General features: G+C 46.0%; 1 protein-coding gene across 1 annotated transcript in view; it reads right to left on the bottom strand.

The window, feature by feature from the left end:
• LOC134934561 (protein ERGIC-53-like) overlaps positions 1-23599 on the bottom strand; it is a 177053-nt gene that overhangs the window by 16590 nt on the left and 136864 nt on the right. The window contains exon 16 of the mRNA XM_063929976.1: positions 23464-23585. Within this exon, the coding sequence (XP_063786046.1) occupies positions 23464-23585 (122 nt within the window). The remainder of the gene's footprint in view (positions 1-23463; positions 23586-23599) is intronic.

Raw genomic sequence — 23599 nt, 5'->3', positions numbered from 1 at the left:
CGCAGCAGCGGATCACAGAATCTGTCAGGAGGTATCTATTTACATATGATGCCTCCTGCGGCATTTGCATAATTTAGAAGTAGTGGCTGCTGCTACAGCTTAACATACCAACATACTGCTTAGAATCAGGCCCTGTGACTGACTATGTAACGGGGGCCTATGAGTGACTGGCAGAGTAGTATGTCTTAGTTTTGACAGCTCTAGTCGCTTCCCACTGTGAAGGGTGGAGCTAAATTAGGTAATTCCATTCATTTATCCCCACCCCCTTCCTTTGGCCCTGATTGTCAGTGATTATTACACCATCCTGCCTGCGCTTCACTATTAATCCTACCTGCTTCACTAGGAAGTGGGCAGGATGCAGGAGAGTCACATGCTCTTCAAGGACTGCGGGGGACTACCCCAAAAATCGTGAGTCTCCCGCAGTTTCTGGGAAGGTAGGCAAGTATGATGAAAACACATTATATATGCTGTGTGAAACTATAGAATAGTTGGAAAGGACAAGTGTGATTCCGCACCAGTCTATGAGTATTGATTTAATCGTCAGCAAGAAACCAAAATTGACAGTTTGAGGGGATAGAAACCCCAATGTCGTCGATTTGGTGGTGCACCCTGAGCCAGTGGATATAATTGAAATACAAGGCAAGAAGAAAAAAAAAAAAAAAACGAGTCTTCGTCTTGCCTTTTATTTCAAAGAAACTATAGAATGCCAGGTCTCTAGGTACCATGCTCAAGTTACAGGGGATTTTTTCTATTTTCTATTCTTTCACCTTCCTATCCCTGTCAGTAGCTTGTGAACTAGGCAACGTCCTGATGAGACATGTATGATGGGGTCCTGGGGAGAAATCTTATCTCCGTAATGACACATGGGAGGGTCTGGCGGGGGTGCCAGTGCACTGTCATCTGTCAGTATGGCATGGTCGTGCATTGCTGGTCTCAGCCGGTACAGATAGTGTGGGGATGTGGGTTGGGCCTAATTTGTTATGGACTTAGTTGGATGCTGGTAGTACTGGAGGAGGTGGTTGGACCGCTGCGCTTGCCACAGGTTCTATTCCCACTCTTTGGGTGTCGTGGACACCCATGAGTGGGAATAGTCCCTTCTAGTCGGCATGCCGACTGTCGGTATTTTCAGTGTGCGGGATTCAGGGGGAGATTATGTGACCGTCGTCGGTCTCCTGACCATTGGTCACATAACTACATCCCCAATGGATAACACACTGAGGCATTACTAGCTAGCAGAGTACATGTTATAGTAGCATACAAAATCTGCTGTGTTGTCCACAAACCACTAGAAGGGAGAACTTTGTATATTAGCTTCTAAAGCCAGTATATTTATGTTGTATAGAGCCTGCAAAACAGGGCTTTGTATGATATTACTGAATTGTGATGAAGTGTAGGGAATAGACTGTGCCATGAAACAGTGGGCATTACTGCCATTCAGCAACAAAAACAGAAATTTTTCCCAGCACTTTGGAAATTTTTATTTTGTGTATGATTGTATATTGTGTATGATTGCTTCTCCCCAGCAAAAGAATAGTTGCGTGTCTGTGTAAATTTTTCTTATGTTTTCTGTTATAACAACCACCAGAATTATGGTTTGTAATGTATGTACAGTGGTGGCACTAGACTGGCTATTATGATCCGGAATCAATCTGGGATAAAGGTCTATGCTGCAGACAGAGCTACAGGGTAACATGTGTATGATTTTAACACTGGGTTGGTGTCAGTATAAACATAGAGTACTTTTCAGCACTTGAAAAAAAATTGGGACTTCATAAGCAGAGCCGGCCCTAACCAATATGATGCCCTAGTAAAGATTTTGGCTGGTGCCCCCTAGCACAGACACTAGTTCCGCCTCTGACCCTGCACCCCTTTCCCAGCACCAGCACCCCTCACCCATAGCAGTCCTAATTTTGGTGCTTCTACCCCCTATATTTTAAATAGGAACAGTGTGCACATTCAGTACGCAGCCCAAAACAGGGCGTGTTCTTGCTGGGAAGGGGCATGGTCAAACAATAGTACACCCAGTTGAAATTATGCCACACAGTACTGCAACTTTAATCAGATTATATCATGCAATAGTCTCTTATTCACGTTACATCACACAGTAGTACCACATTACTCCTCACAGTAGTGCCCCTTATTCACATTACACCACACCATATAGCTCTTTATTCACATTAGACCACACAGTAGTGTCCTTTCTATACGTTACGCCACAAAGTAGTACACCTTATACACATAATGCCACACATTAGTAATGCATATATATATATACATAATACCACACAGTAATGCCCCTTACACATATGACACACATTATTAATGTCCTTATACACATAATGCCCCTTACACATATGCCACACATTAGTAATGAATTGCGTATGCAGATAGAGCCACAGTCACACACAGTATATAGGCATGCTGCATATCATTTTAATCAGCAGAAGCTGCTTGTGCTCCTAGGCATACCAAATGTCCTAGGCATTTGCCTAGTTTGCCTATGCCTAGGGCCGGCTCTGATTATAAGCTACACCTGATCTGTCCAAACTGCTTCCAACTACTGCTCCGTTTGGGAAAAACTTTATCTTGGGAATAATTATTTTATTTCTTCATGTTTTGAGAGACTGCAGCAAATGCAATTTTCTGGGTCCAGCATAGCATGTATGTTTGGGAGATGTTAAGACTATGAACATTTGTTTGGCTGAGCTTTGGGATCACATAATTAAAATACAGATTTGTATGTTGAGATCATTCTGTTTTACCGTCTGTTCTTTCTGAAATCATTGTAGCGTTTATTTTCAGCAGTTTAAAAAAAAAAAAGCTTCATCAGAGATCTAGAAAAAGACACAACTACAAACACAATAACTGACACAGAAAGGGGAATGTAGAAAACATCTCCTATGGCAGATGTTATGAGGCAATTTGCACCTTTGGTTTAATGGAGCTACTCTATTAAACATAAACATGTATGTAACTAAAGGGCCACAATCTCACAATAAAATAAAAATAAAAAAAATGTTTCTGTAAAATTAACTTTGTCAAGGAATCTATAACTTTAGCTTTGTATCTGCTTAACCACAAGCATAACTGGCCATAGTTGTACTTGCAGTGGACATCTGCCTGCTGCTGGTTTAATAACAAGTCAGCCAGGGCAGTCGCTTAGGGCCCTCCATACACTGGGGTAGCAGCGGCTCCAGGGTGCGAAGAAGTGATCAGGGTGATCCTCACCCCTGTGCCATAAAACTTCTCTCCTGCTCACTACCGCTGGCTGCTATATAAAAGCACAATGGCACAGCCGGCAATGAGAGAGCAAACACTGCTGCTTCTCAATGGCATGCGCTGGGGTGGGAGGTCGCTCTCTCACTACATGCTATATTATCAGCATCGGACTGGCCCAGTGAGTTGTGAGGGGGGTTCTGGGTCACAGGCACCAATAAATGAAACTGTGACAGACGACATTGTCATAGCAGTCAGGGGTAGCCGAGTGGTAGAGAGTAACAAGGTCCCAGGTAGTGGCGTGGCCACGGTGTAACAAATGCTCCTATAGAACCTGCAGGTTCCAAGATTGGAGATCACGGGGAATGAATAGCAGTGGGGATACATAATGTGAACAGGTGACGTTGTGGAATATTGTCAGCTGGGGAAACTACATTGTTGCATAATAAAGACTGGGAGGCATAATGTGCACTGAAGACACTTTGAGGCACTGTGTAGGTTGAGATGAACTGGGGTATTATGTCATAATGTTTATTAGTGGAACTGTGGCATAACTTGAACTGGTGCACTGTGTGGCATAAATGTGAATTGTGGCTGTACAGTGTGCAGGGTCGGTTCTAAACTTAGTGGAGCTCATGTTGAGAATTTCCTTTGGCGCTTCCCCTCCCTCATTCGCACATATGCCGCATAGCCTCACACCTTCACTGCCCCCCGTTACCACACACACGCTGCCCCCATTGCCCCGCGCCCAGGTAACTCCAACTATATCTGTTTCAGCTACCGTGTCTTCCTAACATCGTTCTGTTGATGTATTCTTCTGCCCACAGCCCTCATTGCAATGCAGAGGAGGAAGAGGAGGCAGGGCATGCTAAGAGTAGAGATGAGCGGGTTCGGTTCCTTGGGATCCGAACCCCCCCGAACTTCACCTATTTTACACGGTTCCGAGGCAGCCTCGGATCTTCCCGCCTTGCTCGGTTAACCCGAGCGCGCCCGAACGTCATCATCCTGCTGTCGGATTCTCGCAAGATTCGTATTCTATATAAGGAGCCGCGCGTTGCCGCCATTTTCACTCATGCATTGGAGATTGAACGGAGAGGACGTGGCAGCGTTCTCTCCCTGAAAAGCTCTGTAATCTGTGCTCAGTGTGCTGCTAATATCTGTGCTCAGTGTGCTGCAAATAATCTGTGCTCAGTGTGCTGAAAATATCTACGTTCTCTGCCTGAAAACGCTCCATATCTGTGCTCAGTGTGCTGCAAATATCTGATCAGTGTGCTGCATTGTGGGGACTGGGGACCACCAGTATATAATAATTATAGTTGTACAGTACAGTAGGCCATTGCTGTATCTTGCAGCTCTGTGTCACTGCAAGTATCCATTCCATATCCGTGCGGCATTTTTGTGAGCAGTATATATAGTATTACAGTGCAGCATTTTGGTGACTAACAGTATATAGTTGTACAGTAGGTCATTGCTATATCTTGCAGCTCTGTGTCACTGCAAGTATCCATTCCATATCTGTGCAGCATTTTTGTGAGCAGTATATATAGTATTACAGTGCAGCATTTTGGTGACTAACAGTATATAGTTGTACAGTAGGCCATTGCTGTATCTTACAGCTCTGTGTCACTGCAAGTATCCATTCCATATCTGTGCAGCATTTCTGTGAGCAGTATATATAGTATTACATTGCAGCATTTTGGTGACTAACAGTATATAGTTGTACAGTAGGTCATTGCTATATCTTGCAGCTCTGTGTCACTGCAAGTATCCATTCCATATCTGTGCAGCATTTTTGTGAGCAGTATATATAGTATTACAGTGCAGCATTTTGGTGACTAACAGTATATAGTTGTACAGTAGGCCATTGCTGTATCTTACAGCTCTGTGTCACTGCAAGTATCCATTCCATATCTGTGCGACATTTTTGTGAGCAGTATATATAGTATTACAGTGCAGCATTTTGGTGACCCACAGTATATAAGCATATGAGGGAAGAGGGCCCTGCTCGTAAGAGCTTACAATCTAAAGGTGAGGGGTAGACAGACATGGGTGACACAGATGGGGTACATAGAGAACATGGAACAGAGGGTTAGGAATAGTGATGAGCGGGTTCGGATCCTCGGGATCCGAACCCCCCCGAACTTCACCCATTTTACACGGGTCCGAGGCAGACTTGGATCCTCCCGCCTTGCTCGGTTAACCCGAGCGCGCCCGAATGTCATCATCCCGCGGTCGGATTCTCGCGAGATTCGTATTCTATATAAGGAGCCGCGCATCAACGCCATTTTTCACTCGTGCATTGGAGATGATCGTGAGAGGACGTGGCTGGCGCCCTCTCAGTTTCTATGTTCAGTGGGCTGCAAATTGTGCTGCAAATGTCTGTGCTCAGTGTGCTGCAAATATCTGTGCTCAGTGTGCTGCAAGTGCAAATATCTACGTTCTCTGTCTGAAAAACGCTCCATATCTGACTGTGCTCAGTGTGCTACAAATATCTGTGCTCAGTGTGCTAATTGCTTTATTGTGGGGACTGGGGACCAGCAGTATTATATAGTAGGAAGACAGTGCAGAGTTTTGCTGACCAGTGACCACCAGTATTATACGTTCTCTGCCGGAAAAACGCTGCATATCTGTGCTGCATTGTAGTATATAGTAGGAGGACAGTGCAGAATTTTGCTGACCACCAGTATAACTATATATATAGCAGTACGGTACAGTAGTCCACTGCTCTACCTACCTCTGTGTCGTCAAGTATACTATCCATCCATACCTGTGGTGCATTTCAGTTTTGCACAGTTTGCTGACCACCAGTATATACTATATAGCAGTACGGTACAGAAGGCCACTGCTCTACCTACCTCTGTGTCGTCAAGTATACTATCCATACCTGTGGTGCATTTCAGTTTTGCACAGTTTGCTGACCACCAGTATAACTATATATATAGCAGTACGGTACAGTAGTCCACTGCTCTACCTACCTCTGTGTCATCAAGTATACTATCCATCCATACCTGTGGTGCATTTCAGTTTTGCACAGTTTGCTGACCACCAGTATAACTATATATATAGCAGTACGGTACAGTAGTCCACTGCTCTACGTACCTCTGTGTCGTCAAGTATACTATCCATCCATACATGTGGTGCATTTCAGTTTTGCACAGTTTGCTGACCACCAGTATATACTATATAGCAGTACGGTACAGAAGGCCACTGCTCTACCTACCTCTGTGTCGTCAAGTATACTATCCATCCATACCTTTGGTGCATTTCAGTTTTGCACAGTTTGCTGACCACCAGTATAACTATATATATAGCAGTACGGCACAGTAGTCCACTGCTCTACCTACCTCTGTGTCGTCAAGTATACTATCCATCCATACCTGTGGTGCATTTCAGTTTTGCACAGTTTGCTGACCACCAGTATATACTATATAGCAGTACGGTACAGTAGGCCATTGCTATTGATATATTACTGGCATATAATTCCACACATTAAAAAATGGAGAACAAAAATGTGGAGGGTAAAATAAGGAAAGATCAAGATCCACTTCCACCTCGTGCTGAAGCTGCTGCCACTAGTCATGGCCGAGATGATGAAATGCCATCAACGTCGTCTGCCAAGGCCGATGCCCAATGTCATAGTAGAGAGCATGTAAAATAAAAAAAAATAAAGCTCAGTAAAATGACCCAAAAATCGAAATCAAAATCGTCTGAGGAGAAGCGTAAACTTGCTAATGTGCCATTTACGACACGGAGTGGCAAGGAACGGCTGAGGCCCTGGCCTATGTTCAAGGCAAGGGGTTCAGCTTCACCTGAGGATGGAAGCACTCATCCTCCTGCTAGAAAACTTAAAGGAGTTAAGATGGCAAAAGCACAGCAAAGAACTGTGCGTTCTTCTAAAGCACAAATCCCCAAGGAGAGTCCAATTGTGTCGGTTGCGATGCCTGACCTTCCCAACACTGGACGGGAAGAGGTTGCGCCTTCCACCATTTGCACGCCCCCTGCAAGTGCTGGATGGAGCACCCGCAGTCCAGTTCCTGATAGTCAAATTGAAGATGTCACTGTTGAAGTACACCAGGATGAGGATATGGGTGTTGCTGGAGCTGGGGAGGAAATTGACAAGGAGGATTCTGATGGTGAGGTGGTTTGTTTAAGTCAGGCACCCGGGGAGACACCTGTTGTCCGTGGGACGAATATGGCCATTGACATGCCTGGTCAAAATACAAAAAAAATCACCTCTTCGGTGTGGAATTATTTAAACAGAAATGCGGACAACTGGTGTCAAGCCGTGTGTTGCCTTTGTCAAGCTGTAATAAGTAGGGGTAAGGACGTTAACCACCTAGGAACATCCTCCCTTATATGTCACCTGGACCGCATTCATCAGAAGTCAGTGACAAGTTCAAAAACTTTGGATGACAGCGGAAGCAGTCCACTGACCACTAAATCCCTTCCTCTTGTAACCAAGCTCCTGCAAACCACACCACCAACTCCCTCAGTGTCAATTTCCTCCTTAGACAGGAAAGCCAATAGTCCTGCAGGCCATGTCACTGTCAAGTCTGACGAGTCCTCTCCTGCCTGGGATTCCTCCGATGCATCCTTGAGTGTAACGCCTACTGCTGCTGGCGCTGCCGTTGTTGCTGCTGGGAGTCGATCGTCATCCCAGAGGGGAAGTCGGAAGACCACTTGTACTACTTCCAGTAAGCAATTGACTGTCCAACAGTCCTTTGCGAGGAAGATGAAATATCACAGCAGTCATCCTGCTGCAAAGCGGATAACTCAGGCCTTGGCAGCCTGGGTGGTGAGAAACGTGTTTCCGGTATCCACCGTTAATTCACAGGGAACTAGAGACTTGATTGAGGTACTGTGTCCCCGATACCAAATACCATCTAGGTTCCATTTCTCTAGGCAGGCGATACCGAAAATGTACACAGACGTCAGAAAAAGAGTCACCAGTGTCCTAAAAAATGCAGTTGTACCCAATGTCCACTTAACCACGGACATGTGGACAAGTGAAGCAGGGCAGACTCAGGACTATATGACTGTAACAGCCCACTGGGTAGATGTATTGCCTCCCGCAGCAAGAACAGCAGCGGCGGCACCAGTAGCAGCATCTCGCAAACGCCAACTCGTTCCTAGGCAGGCTACGCTTTGTATCACCGCTTTCCATAAGAGGCACACAGCTGACAACCTCTTACGGAAACTGAGGAAGATTATTGCAGAATGGCTTACCCCAATTGGACTCTCCTGGGGATTTGTGACATCGGACAACGCCACCAATATTGTGCGTGCATTACATCTGTCAAATTCCAGCACGTCCCATGCTTTGCACATACATTGAATTTGGTGGTGCAGAATTATTTAAAAAACGACAGGGGCGTGCAAGAGATGCTGTCGGTGGCCCAAAGAATTGCGGGCCACTTTCGGCATTCAGCCACCGCGTGCCGAAGACTGGAGCACCAGCAAACAGTCCTGAACCTGCCCTGCCATCATCTGAAGCAAGAGGTGGCAACGAGGTGGAATTCAACCCTCTATATGCTTCAGAGGATGGAGGACCAGCAAAAGGCCATTCAAGCCTATACATCTGCCTACGATATAGGCAAAGGAGGGGGAATGCACCTGACTCAAGCGCAGTGGAGAATGATTTCAACGTTGTGCAAGGTTCTGCAACCCTTTTGAACTTGCCACACGTGAAGTCAGTTCAGACACTGCCAGCCTGAGTCAGGTCATTCCCCTCATCAGGCTTTTGCAGAAGAAGCTGGAGACATTGAAGGAGGAGCTAAAACAGAGCGATTCCGCTAGGCATGTGGGACTTGTGGATGGAGCCCTTAATTCGCTTAACCAGGATTCATGGGTGGTCAATCTGTTGAAATCAGAGCACTACATTTTGGCCACCGTGCTCGATCCTAGATTTAAAACCTACGTTGTATCTCTCTTTCCAGCAGACACAAGTCTGCAGAGGTTCAAAGACCTGCTGGTGAGAAAATTGTCAAGTCAAGCGGAACGTGACCCGTCAACAGCTCCTCCTTCACATTCTCCCGCAACTGGGGGTGCGAGGAAAAGGCTAAGAATTCCGAGCCCACCTGCTGGCGGTGATGCAGGGCAGTCTGGAGCAGGTGCTGACATCTGGTCCGGACTGAAGGACCTGCCAACGATTACTGACATGTCGTCTACTGTCACTGCATATGATTCTGTCACCATTGAAAGAATGGTGGAGGATTATATGAGTGACCGCATCCAAGTAGGCACGTCAGACAGTCCGTACGTATACTGGCAGGAAAAAGAGGCAATTTGGAGGCCCTTGCACAAACTGGCTTTATTTTACCTAAGTTGCCCCCCTCCAGTGTGTACTCCGAAAGAGTGTTTAGTGCAGCCGCTCACCTTGTCAGCAATCGGCGTACGAGGTTACTTCCAGAAAATGTGGAGAAGATGATGTTCATAAAAATGAATTATAATCAATTCCTCCGTGGAGACATTCACCAGCAATTGCCTCCAGAAAGTACACAGGGACCTGAGATGGTGGATTCCAGTGGGGACGAATTAATAATCTGTGAGGAGGGGGATGTACACAGTGAAAGGGGTGAGGAATCGGACGATGAGGAGGAGGTGGACATCTTGCCTCTGTAGAGCCAGTTTGTGCAAGGAGAGATTGATTGCTTCTTTTTTGGTGGGGACCCAAACCAACCAGTCATTTCAGTCACAGTTGTGTGGCAGACCCTGTCGCTGAAATGATGGGTTTGTTAAAGTGTACATGTCCTGTTTATACAACATAAGGGTGGGTGGGAGGGCCCAAGGACAATTCCATCTTGCACCTCTTTTTTTTTCCATTTTTCTTTGCATCATGTGCTGTTTGGGGACTATTTTTTTGAAGTGCCATCCTGCCTGACACTGCAGTGCCACTCCTAGATGGGCCAGGTGTTTGTGTCGGCCACTTGGGTCGCTTAGCTTAGTCACACAGCTACCTCATTGCGCCTCTTTTTTTCTTTGCATCATGTGCTGTTTGGGGACTATTTTTTTGAAGTGCCATCCTGTCTGACACTGCAGTGCCACTCCTAGATGGGCCAGGTGTTTGTGTCGGCCACTTGGGTCGCTTAGCTTAGTCATCTAGCGACCTCGGTGCAAATTTTAGGACTAAAAATAATATTGTGAGGTGTGAGGTGTTCAGAATAGACTGAAAATGAGTGGAAATTATGGTTATTGAGGTTAATAATACTATGGGATCAAAATGACCCCCAAATCCTATGATTTAAGCTGTTTTTGAGGTTTTTTTGTAAAAAAACACCCGAATCCAAAACACACCCGAATCCGACAAAAAATTTTCAGGGAGGTTTTGCCAAAACGCGTCCGAATCCAAAACACGGCCGGGGAACCGAATCCAAAACCAAAACACAAAACCCGGAAAATTTCCGGTGCACATCACTAGTTAGGAATCAGGATGAGATTTGGCTGGGTTTGGTGAAGAAGTGGACCCCCAGAAGGCACAAGTCAATACTTAACATTGCAACATTTTACTGGGCTATGCAGGAGAAAATTAAAAATAGGAAAAAAAAAAAAAAGAATCGATAACTTCTACCGCTTTCAAAAAGGTCAATGGAAGCTGAAATAATGGACAACTACCTCATAGAAGCCAGATACAGTATACCAAACAGTACTTAGCAGAGTTAGGAATGAGTGCTTATGAAATACAGTAACATTTTGTCATAATATTTCAGAAACTGCATGGCTGGTCTCTTGCACTCTTTTGCTCTAATACACCACCTGCTTTAGGATTTATATTCAAAACATTATGTCTCCATAATCCCATAAACGTCAGTCTTCTTCCAGTGATTTGGACCAATAATACCATTGATTAGAACGAATAATTCCATTGATTTTGTCATTTTCTTCCAGTGATTTGGACCAATAATACCATTGATTAGAACAAATAATTCCAGTGATATTGTCCTTTTCTTCCAGTGATTTGGACCAATAATACCATTGATTAGAATGAATAATTCCAGTGATTTTGTCATTTTCTTCCAGTGATTTGGACCAATAATACCATTGATTAGAACAAATAATTCCTGTGATATTGAGGTGTTTGTGTCGCTTAGCTTAGCCGTCCAGCGACCACAGTGCACCTCTTTTTCTCTTTTCTTTGCATCATGTGCTGTTTGGGGCCAATTCTTTTAAGTGCAATCCTGTCTGACACTGCAGTGCCACTCCTAGATGGGCCAGGTGTTTGTGCCGCCCTCTTGGGTCGCTTAGCTTAGTCATCAAGCGACCTCGGTGCAAATTTTAGTACTAAAAATCATATTGTGAGGTGTGAGGTGTTCAGAATAGACTGGAAATGAGTGGAAATTGTGGTTATTGAGGTAAATAATACTATAGGATCAAAATTACCCCCAAATTCTATGATTTAAGCTGTTTTTGAGGGGTTTTTGAAAAAAAATACCCGGATCCAAAACACACCCGAATCCGACAAAAAATATTCAGGGAGGTTTTGCCAAAACGCGTCCGAATCCAAAACACGGCCGCGGAACCAAATCCAAAACCAAAACACAAAACCCGAAAAATGTCCGGTGCACATCTCTAGCTAAGAGTGGTAGAAAGTGTGGCCAGTGGGAATCCTGGCAGTGTCTGAGCTGGAAGATGAACCTAGTGCAGCCCAAGCCAAAGGTTCAGCCCTGTCAGCCCATGCCTTAAGCTGCCTATGACAATGTGTTCACTCATTTGTGGTGTTGGGAGTTTTACACATTATATTTTTTAATAACCTAGCCAGTGTATCATTTTGAAAATGTTATTGTTGGGGGCCCACACATGTTAGTTGTCCTGGGGCTCCCACAAGCCTTAATCCAGCACTGGCTCTAATAAAAACACCTATTAGTTAAGACAAAGTCCACCAATCTCCTAAACACACACTGGACCTTATTTGGTTTCACTGAACGCACAGTGCAAAAAGCCATGGTTTCACTAAAAGGCAATCACACTTACTGGAGATGTGGAAAAATCAGCAGAGACCCACTATGACTTAATGTTACACCAAAAGCAAATCTTCTATCAGTTTAGAACCTTTACAGAAATAAAACTTTTTTCCCCTATTAAAATGCAGCATAGTTTAGCTTACTTTATGAATTAAATTTTTCCGGAGAATAGGGAACATATCGACTATCTTATTAAATGTTGCACTTTTTCTTTTTCTTTAAATCAAGTATTTATTTTTTTTCAAGAAAATGAGAGAAAAAAGAAAAACATTACAATAAACATTGCAATTAAACCAATACAAATACAAAGTCAAAATTGTGCTATTCAGAGAATTCTTCTGTAAATCAGTGTTGTCGTGGGAATACCGAGCAGTATTCACTTCATTGTCAGAATAATCATAAACAGCTACAGAAGAAAACAAAATTAATAAAATACGTGCTATATTACGTGGAGGGGGAGAGGAGCGCAGGGGCGGCTAGTCCGCATCAAGAGTAACACATCACTACAGACAGTATCTATAATCAATACTTAAAGTGAGGGCTCAATAAAATACTGGGAGTTTTTCCATAAACCCCATATCTTATCAAATTTCAGTAGTGAATTCCGTTTAGTATACATAAAGCGTTCGTGAGAAGGAGTATCATTTACAAGAGCAACCCACTCAGCAGATGACGGGGGAGCATGAGCCATACAATTGCGAGCTATGCATACCCGGGCCAATGCCAGGACTATAGTTACATAAAGATAGGAGTGTACTGGGAGGCATTCCCTCAAATCAAGGCCAAATATACAAATGCGCGGAGTCATCAGCGGAATACGGACACCCGTATGACCGATAGATGTTGTAACATTTACCCAGAAGGTATTCACCCACGGGCACAGCCAGAGCAAATGCCAGAAACCAGCAGCCGGAGCAGAGCACCGCGGACATTTATCAGAAGTCGAGCCTCCAATCTTAAACAGACGGGAAGGCGTCCAGTAGACTACGTGTAAAATATATAATTGTATCTGCTGGAATCTAACACTCGCCGAGGTAGCATGCGGGGAAGCCAGGATATGTGTCCAATCCTCCTCATCAATTTCACCTAAATCCTGCGTCCATTTAGCTCGGAGGGTGGTCAGCCCATCTAATCCAGAGGAGGAGAGGAGGGAGGAGTATGAAGATGAGACCCTCCCGCGAGAAGGCAAAGTGCGAATCAGCTTGCGAGCAAGGGATTCAGCGAGTTGTGGAGTAGAGCCCCACGACTGTGCCGTCAACGCATGCCGGAGCTGTAAATAACGAAAAAAAAAGCATCAAGGAATATCATAAGTAGTGGACAAATACTCAAAGCTATGGAGCACCCCATCCTGATAAAGTTGCCCCACTGCAGTCACCTCATGCGAAGTCCAGACAGAGCCACCCTCCAGCCTAAAAAGCTCGGAAAAAGTTACATTGTTCCATAGTGGAGAACAAGGATCCACAGTAGAATCTCCCAGCAGCCTCTCAGTCACCAGCCATACTCTACGAGCCTGCTGCAATAAAGAGGGGAGGGAAGATAACGAGGACCTCGCTAGTAGAAACTGTATTGGAGAGAATGAGAGCCCAGCCTTATCTAGAAGAGCCACCGGTAGGTTGCCATAATCCCCCAGAACAACCCATTCATAAAGTTGTACCAGTTGGACAGCTAAGTAGTATAGGCGTATGTCAGGCAATGCCAAGCCTCCGTCCGATTTTGGTCTACAGAGTGTTTTATATGCAATACGGGCCCGTTTAGCACCCCAGATAAAAGGAACAATATATCGGGAAATCAGCAAAAATTGGGAGGCAGGGATATAGACTGGTGCATTCTGCAGTATATAAAGAAATTTAGGTTGAATAATCATTTTTATAATATTCACACGACCCGTTACAGTTAAAGGGAGTTTCTGCCAAGTTCGCGACTTGATGCGCAAACTGTCAATCTGGGGAATCAGATTCAAGGTGACAAAATCTTTTGGTGAATGAGAGATTTGAATACCAAGGTACTTAAACTGGGTACACCACTGAAGGGGAAAATCATAAGGGGACGAAAGTGACATAGAGGAACTTAACGGGAACACCACCGATTTATCCCAATTAATACAGATACCCGAGTAAACCCCAAACTCCCGGACCAGGTCTAGGAGAGCGGGCAAGGAGGGGAATATATCTTTTAGAAATAATATATTGTCTGCATATATACCAATTTTTTCTTCTTGACCCACAACCCTAAGTCCCACTATATTTGTTGCGGCCCTAACTGCGCAGGCAAGGGATTCTATAGCAAGAGCAAAAAGCAGTGGGGACAAAGGGCACCCTTGTCGAGTCGCACGCTCTAACATAAAGGATTCAGTATTAAAACCATTAACCACAACTCTCGCAGCCGTACAGGAATACAAAAGTTTAACCCAGGACAGAAAATTCTGGCCTATCCCAAATCTAGCAAGGGCCTCCCAGAGATAAACCCATTCTATGGAGTCGAAAGCACAGGCAGCGTCAAGGGAAACCACTATCGCACCGTCCAACTCATCCCCCGCCAATTGCATGTACGTAAATAATCGCCTAAGATTGACTGTGGTAGATCTGCCTGGCATAAAGCCTGTTTGATCACAATGAACTATCTCCAGGACCACGGTGTTGAGCCGGAGTGCTAAAATTTTGGCAAGAATCTTTATATCAGTTGACAACAGAGAGATAGGACGGTACGAGTCTAAGAGGAGAGGATCTTTACCCGGCTTCGGTATTAGCACCACCAGTGCCTCCACCATAGAAGGGGGAAGAGTGCCACCCCGTAACAATAATTCAAATAACAACATGAGTTTGGGGGCAAAAAAATCCAAATGGGTTTTGTACAGCTCAATAGGGAGACCATCAACCCCTGGGGCCTTATTACTGGGAAAGGACCTAATGGCGTTTTCAACCTCTTCCAGCGTAATGGGCGTGTCCAAAAATTGTCGGGACTTGGGGTTTAGAGAGGGAACATCTATTTTATCAAAATAGTCAGATAAAGCTGAGTACGTATATTGTGTTCTGGATTTATAAACATCTAAAAGATAAGTATTAAAGCTAGAAGCTATAGGGAAGGTGTCAGTACAGACAGTGCCAGACATACTCATAATGCTATGCACAGTGGAGGGGGGTCTCCTGTTTAGCCAAACAGGCCAGAAATCTTCCCGAGCGATCTACTTGAATATAGAAATCATGGGCACGGAACAGCAAACACTTTTTGATTTATCAAGGAGTAGGTCCGTTAATTGCCTGTGAACAATCAGCCATTCCACCCGATCTGCAGCAAGGCCACTACGCAAATAAGCCTGTTCGAGCTCAGCACTCCTCCTCTCCAACTCCTCCTCAGATTTTCTGCTAGCTATCTTCAACTGGGCAACTCTGGATATCAGTGAACCCCGCAGGAAGGCTTTATAAGCATCCCACACAAATAAAGCGTTATTATAGATAGAATTGTTAGTAAAAAAAAATCCTCCCAAAGCGCAATCAGTTCAGAGGCTGCACCCATCAGGGTCAGCCAAAAGGGGTTAAACTTCCAAAATGACGCCTCTCTAGGCATATCAAAGCATAGAGACAACAATATAGGGGAATGATCAGATATCCCACGCGATAAATATTTCACAGAAGACAAGCAGGGAAGTAGGGAGCGCGTGAGCAACGCCATATCAATACGAGAAAATACCCCATACGAGCTAGAGAAGCAGGAAAAACAACTGACAGATGGGTTACGCAAGCGCCACACATCCACAAGTCCTAACTCAGAGATTAAGCGGGCAAAGGGGGTGGGTCCAGTAGCCACGCTGCGAGGAACAGGCCTCCATCTATCCGTAGCCTCATTCAAAACAGCATTAAAGTCACCAATGCATATAGCTGGGGCAGAGGGAAACTCCTGCATGAAGGCGCATGCCTTCACCAAAATTCCAGAATTATATGGAGGAGGTATATATATAGCAAGCAGCACAAATGCGGAGCCCTGTATCGTGCCTGCCAGAAACACATAACACCCTAGTGGATCAAGTTGGACCTTAGTACATGCAAAGTTCAAGTGTTTATGAATCAATATAGAAACCCCCCTAGAATTGGAGTGGAAAGTGGAGTGAAACGCCCACCCCACCCAGGGTTTCTTAAAATGAAAGAACTCGGCTACCAGTAAGGTGCATCTTCATAAGACAGACTAGACCAGGGTTCTGGGACCTAATATATTTTAAAACTAGGGAACGCTTAACCTTATCATTAAGGCCTCTAACGTTCCAGGAAAAAACATTTATCATATCGACGTATAACACTCAAGTATGGCAACATCAGACCATCGGTACTCCAGCGCGACATTGGCCATCCCCCACGCAAGCACAAAAAATATAGCACAGCACGTTCAGAGCAACAGCACAATAAAAGCACATGTAAAAAAAAAATCACATAACAATAGTAGTAAGAAAAACAACAACACCCAACCACCCCCTCCCCGCATACCAACCCAAACATAGGTACACCTAACCCCAAACATAATATTGACTCTAGGAGAGAGTCAAGTTAAGAAAAACTATTTGCGGGGCAACCAAACCCCATAACCTTTAGGACATGAAGTCCCCAACCTAACATCAGGAACATAACAAAGATTCAATAACCCTGGTAAAAGATATTCCTATAAAAACCCAGCACTCAAATAACAGAACTTAAATGCTAGAAAAAGAGAAAAGCAATGTATACAAGAAAAAACAGATATAAAAGTCTCTCAGGGTGGAACAGCACGAGGTTGAGGTTGTAGATCAATCCAGGCAGACGCTTCCCTGGGTGTATCGAAGAAATAAGTGCGGTTGCCGGACACCACCCGAAGACGAGCAGGATACAGCATAGAATATTGTAGTTGAAGAGTACGAAGCCGCTGTTTAACCTGCGTAAACTGCGCGCGGGACTTCTGGACCTCAGCCGAAAAGCCCTGAAACACAGACACCCTCTGACCTCCATGCTCCAGCGGGCCCTTAATCCTAGCAAGACGTAGGATGGTATCCCTGTCCTTGTAATGAAGAATTTTAGCGATGAAGGTCCTAGGCGGAGCGCCCGGGGGAAGGGGACGAGTAGGAACACGGTGGGCCCTTTCAATGGCAAACTGTGGAGTAAATGAATCCTTGCCGAATGTAGATAACAGCCAGGATTCCAGGAATTGTTCTGGTTGAGAACCCTCCGCCTTTTCTGGTAGGCCCACAAAACGAACATTGTTCCGTCTAAGACGCCCCTCGATATCCGTCAATTTAAGCTTGCACACAGACATCTCCGTTTCCAGGGAAGCGAGACGGGCGGGGACAGGTGTGCAGGAAGTTTCCAACGAAGAAATGCGGTTCTCTGTCTCCCCAACTCTATCCCGGAGTTTCTGCATATCTTGGCATATAAGGGAAATGTCACTATGGACTTCCGCCACTCTATCCGCAAGCCGCTTCTCAGAATCCGTAATGGCTTGCAAAAGTTGAGACATAGTAACCTCAGCAGCCTCCGCCATGCTGGGCAAGGGGGAAGAGGAGGGGGCCGGTGACGATGCAGAAGAAACAGGTGAAACAGGAGTGCGTTCTACGTGAGCAAATTGCGCTAAACGGGCCGCAGCAGAGGAACGACGTCTTCGGGCCATCAGGTTTATAGAACAGATTCCGACGAATAAACAGTATGTTATAAATCTCAGGACAGGTAATGTAAATAGGCAGAGGGAAGGCACGGATATGCCAGCGCCAGTACAGGAGCAAGCACTGTGATAGGTATGTCAGCGGTGGGCTATGCAGCTCTGCAGCACAGAGGAGAGGGGAGTGTGGGGGGGGGGTGGTATTATATGCAGAAGAGGGACCACCAACCCACACAACCACACAACTCTCAGGCACAGTTATCAGGAGAGAACTATAAGCCTCAGCAGGGCCATAAAAATGAATCTCCCTCACAGGCAACAGGGACAAGTATAAAGTCACAGCAGGGATCCCCCGCACAGCAAAGCCCCACAGCGGTCCAGGCACAGAGCACTACTCCCCCCAGGCAGTGGAGGAGAGGTAAGAGTAATCCTCCAGACAAGGCAGGCAGCAGGAGGAGCCCGGCCGGGAGCGGGACCGCACTCACCGCCAGTCCCAAGATGGCGCCCACCAGCCATACGCACCCAGCATCTCCAGCAGCGGATCCAGCAGCAGGGGGGAGACAGGACACAGCACTCCAAGGACAGCAGGTGCTGCGGAACGCGCTCCGGGGGAGGACAGGGTCCGCGGCTCAGTCAGCCAGGAGTGCAGGGCAGGCGGACCTCCGCCAACCACAATTTGGTGCTCGGCAGAGAGTCACAGGCAGCGGCTCCACAGCGAGAATCCAGGACAGGAGGGGGGCCAAGTCTCCAGGCGCTCACGGCGGCGGGGCCCAGCGGTACGTCCCCAGGTAACAGAAGGGCAGCAGGACAGTAGGGGGGCAGAAACAGGGTCACGGATCCAGGCAGAGTCTAATCAAGATGGCGCTGGCCGCATGCAGGCCGGTCCCGGCCAGGAGAGCACAGCACCCTGAAATGCCTCCAACAAGGGAACAGGGCACAGAATCAGCCCTCAGCACGTCCCAGAGCAGGCAGGAGGCCTTCAGATAATAGTATAGGGCCCAGTGGGCATTCACACAGGGCAGCAGGATACTTTACAGGAGTATGTAGGCTGGGGAGCTAGGAGATCACGTCCTACTCCATTTCCAGCTAGGCCACGCCCCCCCAAATGTTGCACTTTTTAGTGTCTTTATTTTATTTTGTACAGTGTGCCTACAAATGCCATCTCTGCCATAGCACAAAGGGAATGTGCAATATGTATCTACATTATAGGACAGAACCAGATCGCTATCATCTCAGAATTGGTGCAAACTTCAAATCCTTCTGTGAAGTTGAAAGGACTGGACGTTCACCAGTACGCAAATAAATAACCCTAAAAGTGCTCCCTCTCCACCCTTTAGCCATTTCAATTAGAGATGTGTACCGACCCCAGTGTTTTGGTTTTTTAGTTTTGGATCTGTATTAGCTTTGTGTTTGGTATTTTTTTCCAAAAATGATCAAAACAGCTAAAATCATATAATTTCTGCCTTTTTTTTGTTCCTACGGTATTATTAAACTCAATGACATTACTTTCCAGTCAATTTTGACCACCTCAGAGCTTACAATATTGTCCACCAACAAAGGTCAAAGGCTGTCTGGCTAAACTAAGCAATAGAGCAGCGGCACAAACACGGCAGTTATTTCTGTTTAAAAATGTTTTGCAAATTAGTACTGTATTAGCAATAACCTATCAAACCAACTTGCATGTACTATCAATAGAAAACAATACAACATAGAAATTTACTAAGAATTGTGTTTGGAATATCATTGCTCTAAAGTAGTAGTAGTAAACAAACAGCAAAGAAAAAAAATGGAAACCATGGGGGTCATTCCGAGTTGTTCGCACGGTAAAAATCTTCGCATCGCAGCGATTTTCCGCTTAATGCGCATGCGCAATGTCCGCACTGCGACTGCGCCAAGTAAATTTGCTATGCTGTTAGGATTTTTACTCACGGCTTTTTCTTCGTTCTGGCGATCGTAATGTGATTGACAGGAAATGGGTGTTACTGGGCGGAAACAGGCCGTTTTATGGGCGTGTGGGAAAAAACGCTACCGTTTCCGGAAAAAACGCAGGAGTGGCCGGAGAAACGGGAGAGTGTCTGGGCGAACGCTGGGTGTGTTTGTGACGTCAAACCAGGAACGACAAGCAGTGAAATGATCGCAGATGCCGAGTAAGTCTGGAGCTACTCAGAAACTGCTACGAGGTGTGTAATCGCAATATTGCGAATACATCGTTCGCAATTTTAAGATGCTAAGATTCACTCCCAGTAGGCGGCGGCTTAGCATGAGCAAATCTGCTAAAATCCGCTTGCGAGCGACCAACTCGGAATGACCCCCCATGGCCAGTATTTACTAAAAATCCGAGTTTGGTCGATCGTCCCAATCCGGGAATTTACTAAGCACCAATCTCGGCAGTGTCTGGTCTATTCGTAATGGTTTGAATGACAACGTCCCGAAATACGAATGAATAGACCATCGGTCAAACGCGGCTGTTATTTCATAGAATACGGCCATTCACTATTCATTCGTATTTGGGTGTTAGTTTCTGAGTGCTCAAGTGCGGGTCTGTTTTTTTTCGAATCGTTAAAAAAAGCAGCAAAAAAATAGACCTGCTTTTTCCAGTCGAGTTTGGATAACCATGCACGGATCAGTGAGATCTGTGCATGGTTATCTATGGGAAAGGGTCTGTTAGTTTAAAATCAGAAAAAAAATTGCGTGGGGTCCCCCCTCCTAATCATAACCAGCCTATGCGCTCCATTGTAACCAATGGTGGGAACTTTGTGGTCAGCGGTTGACCGAAAGTAACCTCACTGCTGACCACAAAGTTCCCACCATTGGTTACAATGGAGCGCATAGGCGCTACATTATATCACTGCCGTGTGCTGCCTGACAGACACTACAGGAGCACACAGCCAATCAGGAGGGTGCCACGACGTGGCGCTCCCTGATTGGCTGAAGGAACCCTCTTAGACAGGAGTCAGGGGGTGGGGGGGGTCCTGGCAGTCGGGGAAAGGGGTCCCATGTGAAAACATGGGGCCCCTTTCAGTGCGTGGTCGGGTTTGCGTTTTATTTTTTTGACAAGTACGTGTATTATACAGAGAACAGAAGAGGACCGATCTACACTGGATTATGTGAGTATAATTTTTTCCACAGGTACCCCATGGATTCTACATGGAGAAGAGGACCGACCCTCGTGTGAACATAGGTAAGTATGTATGTTTGGAGGTGTGCATGTATGTAATAAACTTATACTTTCAAGGTGTGTGTCTCCTGTTTTTATTGGGGTATTTTTTTAGTAGTAGTACTACAGGTGCCAGCGGGCCCAGTTTTCCACCGCATGCTGGTACTTGTGGTTTTCCAAGTACCAGCTTGCGGGGGAGGCTTGCTGGGACTTGTAGTACTGCTACTAAAAACAATATTTAAATTTTTTCAAAAAGGCTATCAGCCCCCCATCCGCCGCCCTTGGATGGGGGGGACAGCCTCGGGCTTCACCCCTGGCCCTTGAGTGGCTGGAGGGGGGGACCCCTTGATTGAAGGGGTCCCCACTCCTCCAGGGTACCCCGGCCAGGGGTGACTTGTTGGGGTTTTAATGGCACGGCCGCAGGGACCGATATCAAAGTGTCCCCCGGCTGTGGCATTATCTCCCCAGCTAGTGGAGCCCGGTGCTGGTTTCAGAAATATGGGGGACCCCTACGCTTTTTGTCCCCCGTATTTTTGGAACCAGGACCAGGCGCAGAGCCTGGTGTTGGTTGATTAAATATGGGGGAACCCCTGTCATTTCCCCCCCCATATTTTTTCAACCAGGATCGGCTCAAAGAGCCCGAGGCTGGTTATGATTAGGAGGGGGGACCCCACGCAATTTTTTCCAGGATTTTAAAGACTTTAATGAACTTTTTAAGGTACACAATGAAGCCCTGCACGGATCTCACAGATCCGGCCGGGTTTCCTGGTGTTTTTTCAGGCAGTGTTTTACTCATCACTCCCGTAAAACACTGCCTGATATTACGAATCACATCGACATCGGAAAAAACGATTGTGCAAAACTCGGCAGCTTAGTGAATGACCGTATCAGGATTCAAAAAGTTGCAGTAAAACGCACCCGATACCATTCGAGTTCAAACACCCTTCAAAACGGACAAAACACGAATATTAGTAAATAAACCCCCATGTGTAAAATAGCAATAGCAGACGTGGTTGCCCACTACACAAATGTGCATGCCTGTTTGTTGAGCAGCTCCCCAAAGTCTCCCCAACCACAAAAACAGCATTCCATACCTGTAGATCACAGCGAGGAATACTTTGAGATACAGTTAAATATTGAGCGGGTTACAGTGTGCATTACAGTGCAGGTCGGATAGAGTGTGGGTCGAATACAGTGGGGTTACAGTGCAGGTCAGCTACAGTGTGGACTAGATACAGTGTGGGCCACAGTGCAGGTCTGAAACAGTATGGTTTGGATACAATGGGGCAGATGTATTAACCTGGAGAAGGCATAAGGAAATGATAAACCAGTGAGAAGTGCAAGGTGATAAACGCACCAGCCAGTCAGCTCCTAGCTGTCAATTTACATATTGAAGCTGATTGGCTGGTGCATTTATCACCTTGCACTTATCACTGGTTTATCACTTCCTTATGCCTTCTCCAGGTTAATACATCTGCCCTAGTGTGAGTTACAGTGCAGGTCGGATACAGTGTGGGTCAGATACAGTTCAGGTTACAGTGTGGGTCGGATACGGTGCAGGTCAGACACAGTGTGAGATACAGTGCTGGCCGGATACACCAATAGTACAATTACTGTGACAGGGGTTGCCAGTGGTGTCCTCAGTGCGGGGATGTTGGCAGGTTGGGGATGTCGGCAGTGTTCTCAGTGCAGGGGTGCCGGCAGTGTTCTCAGTGCAGGGGTGCCAGCTGTGTCCTCAATGCGGGGGTTCCAGTGGTGTACTCAGAGTGGGGGTCCCGGCAGTGCAGGGGTGACTGTAGTGTCGGCAGTGCAGGGGTGACTGTAGTGTCGGCAGTGCAGGGGTGCAGACAGTGTCCTCACTGCAGGTGATGGCAGTGTCGGCAGTGAGGGGGTGCTAGCAGTGCGGGGGTGGACGATATCTTGCATCAGCACTCTGTCTGCTCTGCTGTGCCCATTGAAGTCAATGAGGAAGCTTTTATTGGCTGAGAGCAGTGATTGACGGCTCTCCCTGCCAATCATCGGTCACCCCATTGATTTAAAATGGGATTGGCGCCTGAATCCAAAATCCAAGAGATCTGCGGGAGGATGATGTTTTGCCACGAATTGGGATCCGAGGCAGGATGGCAGATCTGAGCCCCACTTCGGGTCCCCTCAGATCCCGGAAATTTTGGTAACTCAGTTCTCTGAGAACCGAGCTTGCTCATCTCTAATTTCAATAGTCATGCTCTGCAAAATGAATTCCCATTTTTACCCTCCACAAAATCATATATACTGTACCAGTCTGCTTACTCTTAACTTAACGAGGAATGAACCTAGGAAATTTCAGCTCCTCAGCAAATGCCACCAAATTGCTCCACCAAATCTAGGTGATCCAGATGGAAATCGAGGCAAATTGAGGCATACAAACACCATCAAAGAAAATTATGTCTGCGCTTTACCCAATTTGAGCTTTGGAAATGAAGGCCAGTGGAACAAATGACAAAGCTGATACAGAAGGCACTTAACAGTGAAAGCACTCACCTGAATAGCATATAAACCACTGTGCACACACTCTGGACAAGCAGAAATGTCAGGAAAATTCCACTGGACAAACAAAAAGAATGATCAAGGCTTGAGGGACATGGTGATGTTTGTGTGCTCACCTGAAATAAAACAT

This window comes from Pseudophryne corroboree, chromosome 6, assembly GCF_028390025.1.
Source record: "Pseudophryne corroboree isolate aPseCor3 chromosome 6, aPseCor3.hap2, whole genome shotgun sequence".
Lineage (NCBI taxonomy): Eukaryota > Metazoa > Chordata > Amphibia > Anura > Myobatrachidae > Pseudophryne > Pseudophryne corroboree.
The sequence above is the reverse complement of the archived record's forward strand: the minus strand, read 5'-3'. Positions and strand labels throughout refer to the sequence as shown.